Genomic DNA, 12,409 nt, shown 5'->3' on the forward strand with positions numbered 1-12,409 from the left:
TAGAGAGGGCGATAGAGGAAGAGAGGGAGAGGTAGATTATTCATGTATAGAGGAAGATATATATAGATAGAGGGAGATATAGAAAGAGATGTGGATACGAAAATAGATAGGGATGTGAAGATGGAGGTAGAGATATATATGGATAGGGAGTGATAGAGAGATTAGGAAAAATGAAGGGAGAGATGGAGTGAATAAGAGAGATTTAGAGATAATGAGATATAGATATATATGAAGATAGATCTATAGGGAGATAAAGATAGAGAGGACAAGAGTGGTAATGAAAGGAGGTGATAGAGACAAGTAATAAATAGGTATAGGTAGAAGAAGGTATAGGGGGGAGATAAATAGATAGAAGAAAGATTATTATAGATATAGAAATAAGGAGTGACAAGGATAGAGTGGGAGAGGGAGAGATGGGAATAGAAAGAGGGAGATAGATGTAACTTGGGGAATATCTATATGGCATGAGTAAAGGAGTAAGATAAGTAGAGAAGAGAGATGAAAGATATATATAGAAGTATATATAGACAAGTGATAGAGAAAGGAGGTGATATGAAAAAAAGAGACTTTGTATGCAAAATTTGTGAGTATTTAAAGTTTTAAAAATGAATGATTAACTTTAAATGATTATAAATATTTTTTTGTATATACTCTAATAAAATTACCTTATCTATTTCATAGGTCTCTAAATCACCTTTCCAACAATTGTAAAAGATGGACATTTCAATAAGAAACGCAAAAGTTATGCCCATTTTACTAAAAAATATTTTTTATGCTAAGAAAAATGGGTATTCATTTTGGATAACATGACATCACAATAATGATGTTACAAAATGGATATCTGTTATCAACAAATATCTATTTTGGTTTGGTATTACCAAACCAAATTCAAATTTTTCCTAACCCACACAAAAATTCAAAGCGGAAATTAGTGTGTTTAGCAAAGTTTAAAACACATTTTTTCCCCACTGCCACTTTTTGGACCCCCATGATCTTGCACAAGCCCAATATCATCAATTCTCTTCATACAACATCAATCAAGTATCAGTAACTTGAGATCTTTCACAATCTACAATAATCCTTTGCATAAGAACATCATTCATCTAAATTCATCATGTCAGTCACATTTCATACTATCCATAGTCATCTATCAGTAAACCAACATTATCCATTCAATTTAACCAAAAAATCAACAACAAACAAGTAGAGAACCATCAACCTGATGCAGGTCTTTCATAATCACCCATATTCCTATCAATCCATCATATCATGTTCATATGATCAACAACATCGCACAACCTCATAATTATTGCAACAAGCGGGTTGGCATAGTTACTTTCTTCCAATAAATACCCTATAATCAATGACACCACAACACTTGTCATAAATCAAAGAAAACAACATATATTGTAAGAAATCAAGTTGACATCAATGGAAACACATATTTCCAACATGATGATGTAAAAGAGAGATTGCGCATGGTAGGGCAGAGGCTAAATCATAATCGAAATGCTAAATTAAAATGATATTACCTTAAATATGATAATGGTGGTGATGTGATGCTACTTAGACAAGTCCTTTAAGTTTTAGTGTAATATTGTGATAGGGAAAGACATAACAAGCTCAACAATGAAAACATACTTACATGCAAGTTGTTGTAGCTTACTACTCCATAATGCTAAGCACTTAAATCCATAATTTCTTGAAAATAAGATCTCTTATAGAAACTTTAGGTGTCTTATGAATGATAAATAATTTATTTTTATAAGGTATCTCATAATTTAGGCCAACTTTCAACAATCAAATGAAAATATTAGGATCATATCACAAATGGTGGGAATAGACACTCACACACATTTGAATTTGGCCCCCCTTTTAAAGTGACTATGACACTAGGCACCCTAGTCCACTTAAAAAGGAACAAGAGAAAGATGGTTGCAAAGTGTAAGATCCTAGGACATAGGATATGGTCACAACATTAGTGTTATGTAGCTAAATATATGATATTATAAAATATTTAAGTGGATGAAGATATCAGCACATGGAACACATCTCTCAAGTTAGTTATATTGAGTCATGTGAATAATTTATAAATTAATTATATCAAGAGTTGAGTAGACCTTCATTATGATTTACCCTTTCATAATGTTATTAGGAAGAGGTATATATAAAGGAAGGTGATTATCATTGTAAGAGACATGTCTGAAGTATGATATAATTTTATTTGGAATCTTTTGGAGATATAACATGGAGTGGCTTCTTCCTTAAGGAGTATTATATATGGTGTTACCCTACCTCAAGGGTGTGCTCTATTTTCGTATATATTGGATATTAGGGCATATTCACCCACATACATCTCTTGTGTCATCTGAGATATATCTTATGCAATTTATTATATTCATTATTACATATGAAGTTCTTAATAAGTGGTATCAGAACATGATCTTGGCACCATGAAGGCAAGACATTTTTCTTCAAATTTGGAGGTTATTTTGGAAATCACATATCTTTCATATTTGATTTTAAAAAAAAAAAAATTATATGATTTTTAAAGGGTTTTTGCAACACATATTGAAGAATTGCTAATCCAATTTTTAGAACAATTGAATTATAATTGAGAGATTTATTGCAGAATTATAGTTTTTGTCCTAACTTTTTATAAAAGTAGATATTTAATAGATCTGAGTGAATTGCTGCCTAATTTTTGAAGGGTTTTTTTGGATAACATTAAAGCATATACATTCCAAATTTAAAGTTTTAATCATTGATATTTGAGAGTTATTTAAATTTTATTATTTTTTATAAATTTTCTTTCCAAGTCACAAATCAACATTTTTTTTTCCAAACTTCTTACATTTATGGAAACCTCATGAAAGTTCATTAGGGGTATATTACTTCTACTTTTTAATTTGAGGTTGACTAAATCAATTTTTAGTTGTATCAAAGTTGAGTCAATTAGATTTGGTGAAGGGTTATGTATTGAGGCACCTTTTTTAGAAAACCTATTGAACCCAAGGTAGGACTAAGAGGGGGGTGAACCAGTCTTAAACAAAAATTAATGTAGCACATAAACAAACAATCAGCAACACAAACACAACACATGAACACTAATATTTTCTACGTGGAAAACCCAAACAAGGAAAAACAACAGTGAGCACTTGCCCACAAAATATATACACTATGTATATCAGATTACAACGAATGAGCTCAATACTCCGGACTTGCAAACCAAGGCTAACTTCTCTTGGGGAAAGATACAAAAGAGGACTTGCAAACTTGAAGCTATCTGGAACAGGGCAAGATACAAAAATGATTTGACAAGAAGGATCTCCTGATCATGAAGTTGTACTTGAACTTTGCATCAAGTGACCAACATCAACTCACACAACTCAGACCTCAACTATCAATACTTTGTCTCATACCTCTGCCACAGTCTCAAATAGCTCACATATCAATCAATCACAACACTTCTTCTTTGCTCTTCATCAAATTTCTCTAATTATCTTCACATCACATACTTCCTCTCATTCTCTACACATTCTCATCCATGAAACTTAATCATATACATCCTTTATATACAAGATAGATCATTAAAGCTTGAACCAAGCCAACCTAAAACAAAAATATACCTTCCGTAGAAAAAACAAAACACATGTTGATCCACTCCAGAAGAAAGAGGGGATCAAAACACATCTTCCAAAGATAAATCCATTGATCCACAATCACCAAAACATAACCAACACGCAACACATTCATATAAGCAATTAACGGTCAAAACATATCCTCTAATGCAAATAACTCTACTCTGGATCTCCACATGCTATGGTGAGACCCATAACACATCCAATAACCTTCCACAAATCATATCTATACCCAAAGATATGTTTAACATATCACAACCGGGTATGAATAATGCCACAACATCTGAAGAACACAAAGATATTTCCGAACCACAAATCCAACTCATCCATAATACCAAAAGCATAACCAAAGAAGATAATAATATCAAACAACATCAACAACACATTATAGACCCAAACACTTCCAGGATAACCAATAGGACAACTACAACACCAATACAACAAGATATCTCTACACCACATACATTCCAAACCAACAACTATTTGGAACAACAATTTTGACATCAATGGCAACCATAGAAATAGATACTTCCAACAAAACCTACTTGCAATGGGTTCATTTAATTTTGATGGAAGTAGAGATGCATTACAATGGTGGCACAAATATAAAATATCTCACAGTCAACTTATACATTTTTTCTCATTTTTTAAGGGGTGAAGCTAAGAAATGGTATGCACCGTTAGATAATGATGTTTCCCTTGTGGATAAACTCAAACAAGCTTTCTTAGAGAGATGAGCTCCAAAAGATCAAGAAGAAGAAGAAAATAAATAAAATGAAGCTGGGAAAGAAGAGCAGGAAGAAGATGAAAAAGAGGAAGAAGAGGAGGAAAATAAACAAGAGGAATAAAATGAAGAAGAGATAGAAGAGGAGGAGGACAATAAACAAGAGGAAGAAGATAAAGAAGATGAAGAAGAGGAGGACAAATATAAAGAAGAGAAGCAAGAAGAGGAAGAAGATGAGGAGTGAGGAAAAGAAGATGGAGAAGGAAAAGAAGAAGGAGATGATACAAGTACATGCACTTGAGCTCTAATAAAGGAATATTCAATCTTTATTTTTCATGGATGAATTCAAAAGGAAAACTTTATTGCCTCTAAAAATGCTAGTAGCAAGTATAACCTCTTCAACAAGGAATCAACAAATACGATACATGTACAAGAAAAGAACATCAAGGACAGACAAATATTAGGTATGGATATTCCAATTCATGAAGATTTAAAGCTCTCTATGGATAAATATGTTTTGCATTCAAATATTTATGCCTTGGATGTGGTTGGAATGGATATTGATCTTGGTTATACTTGGTTATAATATTTGGAAACAATAAATATCAATGTGAAAAAGAAGTTCATGAAGATTTGGTATAGAAGGAAAAAAAATTACATTACAAGATATTACATGTAAAGAATTACAAAGGAAGTTCAAGAATCTCATGAAGATTGTAACAATTTATTAGAGGAAAATCAAGACAATAAAAAATATTGAAGAAAATGAAAAGATAAATATTCTAATAAGGAATCACTAAAACAAGTGGTAAAAAATGTTGAAGAATGAGAGAAGGTTTCAGTGATAGCAAAGAGTGAAGTACATAAGCATCCACATCATTTTAAGAGCCAGGAATCATGGAGAAAACCTTCATGGATACATCATAGTATATTGAATCAACAAGGCAATCACTATGGACATACATGGAATCAAATAAATAATTATACCAGTCAGTGGTATCACAAAAATAATGGCTACGCATGGAAACAAATGGGGAGTTACTATGATAAGGAATGTAATCAATGGGGTAAAACAAATAATGGCTCATAAATAGGATCTTAGAATTATCAAGAAAAAGGCACAACATAGATCAACTATTGATAATTGGTCATGGCATTATATTTGTAATTGGTCATGCCATTATATTTGTAATAACTTGTGACAATCATACTCTTTGGCTTCTTTTCATGTTTCAAGGATGAAACATGTCAAGGAGGAATGACATGTTATGTAACTAGGGATATGATATTCTAAGGTATTTAGGTGGATGGAGATGTTGATATGTGGCACACATCCCTTATTGTAGAAATATTGGGTCATGTGTATGATTTATGTAATTAATTATATAACTGAGTAGCCCTTCATTAGGATTTACCCTTCCATAATATAATTGGGAAGAGGTATATATAAAGGAAGATGATTATCATTGTAAGAGACATGTGTGAAGTATAATATTATATTTGGGATCTCTTGGAGATATAGCATGGAGTGGCTTCTTCGTTAAGGAGTATTATATGGTGTTACCCTACCTTAAGGATGTACTCTATTTTGGCATATATTGGATATTAGAGCATATTGTCCCACATACATCTCTTGTGTCATGTGAGATATACCTTATGGAATTTATAATTTCTATTATTATATGTGAAGTTCTTAACAAATAGCATATGATGACAATTTGGATGTGATAGGGCCAAAAATAGGCTTGAAATGACTTGGGAGAGAGAACACCAAAGTAAGAGCCCAAAATAGAGTGTGAAATTGTAAGGGCATACAATTTATGACACTACATTATGTCAATAAGTACTTCCTTCTACAACTACACTTTGAAGAAAGGATGCAAGCGACTTTCAAGATGTACATGCCAATAATTGAAATATTTGATTTTTAAGTGGTTTCTTATTTTTGCCAACCACATATATATCAAAATATTTTAGACAATTTAGAAGGATAATTTGGAGCTGAAAATTTATCGATTTGCCTATTATTTGAGCTATGTACTACCCTGACCTGCCATCTAGCAATCATTTGATTCATCCTTGAAAATATTGTGAAATATATTATTTGTGTGGGATTTTAAAATATTTATCCATCTTTTCTATCATTTTAGTCATGCTCAAGATGCTTGGCACTAGACTTCTGGTTTCTTCTACCCTTAGTGCTTGAGTTTTTTACTTTGTATAATAGCATTCTATGGGAGGATGATATATTTCCTAATGCTTTCAAATTACTATTTTTTTGCATTTGGAAAGATAGATTGCATTCTTTTCTAACTCAACTACAGACTATAAATTTCCTATTTTTCTTCAAATTGTTGGTTATTTTTTATGTGTTGATGCAAATCTAAGTTTAAGTTGGAAAGGTTACACTTCAGTTTCAACAACTCAACATATTGTTGGACCACTACGGGAACACCCCTTGCAAGGTGGCCAAGGTGTCGCCTTCACCATTTGGTACTAGATCCCCTCACCAATATAGGGGATCTAATCTCTTGACGTCCTCACATCACTACCAAAATAGTCATTGAGAAGCCACCACTTTGTCTCTACCTCCACCAAGAATATATATATGAGTTTAGTTGGACCCTCTTCCTCCTTATTCATCTAGCTAACAAGGGAGGGTGGTCTCCAACTCGACACCACTTCTTCACGTCCTCTTAGTGATGCGATTGACGTCCTCTTAACTATCACTAAATCTAGTTTATTTAGCTTGCTCTCTCTCTATAGAGATCTACACAAAATCAACTATAATAGGCTCTTGTGGAATAATAAATGATAACTAATAATGGGTGGGAACATATGGTTGGTGACACTAACTTTCTTAGTAGGTGTAGTAATCCTAATTCTCTAGAAATTCTTCCAAATATTCATTTTTTTATTGTAGCTTAATTCTGGTTTTTGTTTTTATGTTATTATGATGACTTAATAGTTAATTTCCTTGTGAAATCATAAAACCTTTCATTCTATCACTATTATATGTTAATTTGTCATCATGACTTTTCAATTTAAATTTAAAACACAATTCTATAAAACGTATTCTTTAACTATATACTTCAACAAATTTAATTTAATATATAATCTTTTATTAAAAACTTCTAAAAAATTTATGCCTATAACAAGTCATATCTAATTTTGTTATGAAACTGGCTATCCAGTCTCTAAGATGCACCAATACATAAATTATGATGTATGAAAATAACTTATACACTGGTACATCCTAAAGACTAGATAATCATTTCCTCTAATTTCAAACCCTTTTACATTATGAAGTGTATAACTTATACACCGATACATCCTAAAGACTAGATAGTCATTTCCCCTAATTTCAATCCTTTCGCATCATAAAGTATATTGCAATTTGTGGACTCTTAGAAAATGATATACGTTATATAAAAGTCTAAGAACAGCTAAGCAAAGACCAGTCCAAGTGACCGCCCAAGGGGAAAATGTTTCTATATCCTAGACTCCATGTTATTATTCTTGTAATGTATGGTAAAGTGGACCTTTCACCCCAAAGAAAATGGATACTTAGCCCCAAAGGAAGACCAAATTTTTCAACTTACAATTGTTCTCATTCTCACGTAAGAATATGAAATTTCCATGACGAAGTACGCATGCAATTATATTAATAAGATAAACAGCAAATGTTTTCTGTTGACTATCAACGACTATATAGAATACGATAAAATAGAAGGCTTCTAGAATATTTTTGGTCAAAGATAGTTTAAATTATGATTGAGTTAATTATTTGGAGGAAACAGACGCGAAATCGGAAGAATTGACCAACCCTACTTTATCCCAATGAAATGAGCATCATTCGGTGGAATAATTTTTGTATTGATGATCGTCTTTTATTTATGTTGATAATTATTTTTCTCTTTTCATTTAAGAAAATGTTGTTAAATTATTTGGTAGTTGTAATGGCTCTTCCATCTTTGAATAGATCTTTTATATAAATTACTGTTAAAGTATCTAGATTGAGCCTTTTTATTTTTAAATAGATTTCTTAAAAAAATGTTGTTAAGTATTTAGTACTCATATTGAATCTTTTATCTTTGGATAGATCTTTTATAGGAACTTCTGAGTATTTAGATTGAATCTTTTTATTTTTTAATAAATTGTGTAGAGGAAATTTCCAGGTATTTAGATTCTTTGAATAATAAAATTGATGTTCCTAAATATAATTCAATTCAACAATCAAAAATAAATTTTAACCAATAAAAACAGAATAAGTGTTATTCTATTTTTATTATATAAGAATATGAAATTGCCATGCATTGTCTGACCATTGAAGAATGTGATTAAATAGAAGCTGTATGTCTAAACTTTATCTGTAGAAGCTCTGCCATCTAAAACAAGGTGTTTCTCACTCAGCTGTCCCAACTGCAAAAAGCCCATCATTTACAATTGAACAATGCAATTCTTACAGAGCTTAGTTAAAAGCTGCTGGGCAGGAGATAAACAGGGCCCTTATAGTAACGTTAGCAAGCAATGTGAGCTTTCTTCTCCATTCTTAATTAATTAGCTTTTCTTGTTCTCCAGCTAATGATTTTGGAAATGCTTGAATAGTTACCTAATTACTGGCATATGGGTATTGCTTATTTCATGGATATTCATGCATGTGAGATCAATCAATTTGAGTGTGATCTATGTTACTTTTCGTGAATATGTATAATATTATTTATAAATAATAATAAATATTTATTTATCAAATAAAAATTTTAAATGTGTACATTTGTGTTTGATTATCAGCCCTATCAGGTCCAATTGATAAACAAGCTATAATAGACAGCAGTGAATGGGATAATCCCTCATCATCAGAAGTTTTGACACAGGATTTTGTTTCTAATTTGTATGTTTTCACGTTGAATGAGCTTAAAACTATTACAAAAAACTTCAGATTGGATTTTCTATTGGGGAAAGGAGGGTTTGGCAAAGTTTACAAGGGTTTCATTTGTGAGGACACGAAAACAGGACTTACAGCCCAGCCTGTTGCTGTGAAGGTCCTTGATCTAGAAGGTCGTCAGGGCCACAAAGAATGGCTGGTAAAATTATAACCCCTGTTAATTAAACCGGTTTGGGAGCTTAATTCTCATCCAATTGCAGACTTTAATCATATTTGGTTGGTTGCAGGCAGAAGTCAAGTTTCTGGGACAGTTGAGTCATCCTCATTTGGTGAAACTTATTGGCTATTGCTCCGAAGGTAAACAGAGACTTCTCGTTTATGAGTTTATGGCTAAAGGATCTCTTGAAAATCATCTGTTTCGAAGTAAGTTTTTCTTCCTTGTTTCTTTAATCAGTGTCCTCAGTTTTTCTTTCCTGTTTCTTTAATCAGTGTCCTCCCCCTTGTTTGTTTCCTGTAGCAGTGTCAAGTGTGGACTATAGAGTATTCTTGGGGTTGAAACTTGAAACCCTTCACAAACCTTGAAATTCTTGAACTCTCCTTAAAATCTATTCTGTGATTGTGAGATTTTGTTGATAGAATTATCAAAAGGATTGGATAATATAGATGATAGAATCTATCAAAAGGTATAGATTGATGCATTTGAAAAAGATGATTTTTGTACTCTGCTATAGTTATATGCCATTCCCCTGAATGTGGGACCTAATTGATTTCATCTGCTGGTTTTACATTGTTATATTAGATCAACTTGGCTTGATCTGGTTGTTGACTGGTAGCAATTCACAAGCATGTGCCACTAGTTTAAACTTTGAATCATTTGGGCTCATTTAACATGGGCCAATTTAGTCAGTGAGAGAGAACCGCCCAGGGCCATTGTGATCACTGAAAAACCATGTTTATTGTGGTTTCTAGTTTGTTAAGCTGTTGGCTGATTTTCAGAAATCTATCCCATTTGTGATCTTCAATAAAGCTGTAGAGCAAATCAAGTCTGAATTCCTAAGCTTTAGATTACCCTAACCATTGGACAAATTACTAATGTTACATGTTCCTTTTCTGATTGCTTGTGTGGTGATCTCACAGAGATGTCTAATTCACTGTCTTGGCCAAGAAGAATGAAGATTTTACTTGGGGCTGCCAAAGGGTTAGCTTTTCTTCACTGTGCTGAGAAGCCAGTTATCTATCGTGATTTTAAGACATCAAATATTCTGCTCGATAAGGTTAGTATTTCCAAATAAATTTAAACTTACATATGTAACTCTGATGCAATTTTTTCTCTAGTTACTATGTTTTAAGGTCATACAAGAGACATGGTCTAAAATCACCTCAGTCCCGTATGGACTATATGCCAATGAAACCTCCTGCTTATTTTTCTGCCTTTCTGATGAAGGATTATATGGCAAAGCTTTCAGACTTTGGTCTTGCAAAAGTTGGGCCAGAATGTGGCCAGACTCATGTTTCAACCGTTGCCAAGGGTACATACGGCTATGCAGATCCTGAGTATATCGCTAGTGGTATGCTTTTATGATAACTTAATCTTTTAGATTCAGCTGCACATTATACATTTCTTATCTACAGTATGTGTTTATTTTATGTCACTTACCATGACAAGAGAATTTTGCAAACTAGTTACTATAACTTATCTGCCACTAGATAGTGATTTAAAAAAAAAATTGTTTGAACAGGTCATCTCTCAACCAAAAGTGATGTGTACAGCTTTGGCGTAGTATTACTTGAAATGCTTACTGGTAGACCGTCTATTGATCACACAAGGCCTAGCACAGAACAAAACTTGGTTGAATGGGCTTATCCACTTCTTAACAACAAAAGGAAGCTGTTGCAGATCCTTGATCCTCGACTAGAGAAAGAATATTTTGTCAAAGAAGCTCAGAAAGTTGCAAAGTTAGCCTATCAATGTCTTAGCCAAAAACGTAAATCTAGGCCACTCATGAAGGATGTAGTTGAAACATTGGAGTCTCTTCAAATTGTGAATGATTTCGCAAATATATCTTTCATATACACTGTGGGTAGGGGTTTGATTACGTATGAGATTTATGGTCAATCACCTGAAAATGATAACTTGGCAAATGATTCTTAAAATTGTCATGGTAATTATCAAAATGGTAACTTGGCAAACGACTCTTAGAATTGTCAGTCATTAAGAATTGTCATTGATAACTTGGCAAATGATTCTTAAAATTGTCATGGTAATTAACTCATGAAAATGGTAACTTGGCAAACGACTCTTAGAATTGTCATATTCATTAAGGATTGTCATATTCATTAAGAATTGTCATAGTCATTGATTCATGAAAAGGGTAATTTGAAAAATGGTTTTTAGAATTGTCATAGTTATTGATTCGTGAAAAAGGTAATTTAGAAAATGATTTTGAGATTATGAATATAAATTCATTAGAGTCAAAGTTATTCAAAGAGAATAACATTTGTATCTAAGGTCTGCAAACAATTATAATTTTATTATTATTATATAATATTGTATCAATTTATATTTATATTATTTTGTGATTATATGGGATGTACTTGTATGTTTATATATAAGTTATGTGTTATAATTTTATAATGAAATTATTATTATCTATTTAGTTTTAATATTTTCACGTTAGTTTTTTAATTTTAATGGTTTAATGCTATTAATTGAATGATGACTAAATATTTTCTAATTATACATCTTTTATATTATCTTGATTGTATTATAATTAAATGATCATGTTTGAAATATGATTTATATAATATGATTTAGAAGATGCATGTGTATCGTGTGAGTATATTCATACATTGTATATTAATTATAATGTGCTATGGCTATCATTATACAAATATCATTGATATGCATTTGAGTGTACAAGATACAAGGTAAAACAATAGTGATAAATATCAAAGATGTATACATAGATTTGTTTGAGTTCATATATGCATCTTGCTTTACAGTGGGGTAATAAGACATGGATGTGAGATACCTAGATGAAACCATTTTCTTAATTCCATACATGATTCAAGGAACGTCTTATAATTAAATTAATGAAGTGTTTATTCTATGTGCTATAATTATTTTTATATGCATAATGAGTTTTATTTCTTTGTGGA

The 12,409-nt window shown here is 31.9% G+C and overlaps 1 protein-coding gene across 1 annotated transcript; it reads left to right on the forward strand.

Moving 5' to 3' along the window:
• Positions 1 to 8,618: 8,618 nt before the first annotated feature.
• On the forward strand, positions 8,619 to 11,402 carry LOC131053698 (probable serine/threonine-protein kinase PBL8). Its single transcript, XM_057988304.2, has 6 exons — positions 8,619 to 8,897; positions 9,157 to 9,449; positions 9,538 to 9,673; positions 10,388 to 10,524; positions 10,695 to 10,818; positions 10,990 to 11,402. Exons 1-6 carry the CDS (start codon positions 8,819 to 8,821, stop codon positions 11,400 to 11,402), a joined length of 1,182 nt encoding a protein of 393 aa, XP_057844287.2. The 5' UTR covers positions 8,619 to 8,818.
• Positions 11,403 to 12,409: the final 1,007 nt, after the last annotated feature.

This window comes from Cryptomeria japonica, chromosome 2 (assembly GCF_030272615.1).
Source record: "Cryptomeria japonica chromosome 2, Sugi_1.0, whole genome shotgun sequence".
Classification (NCBI taxonomy): Eukaryota; Viridiplantae; Streptophyta; class Pinopsida; order Cupressales; family Cupressaceae; genus Cryptomeria; species Cryptomeria japonica.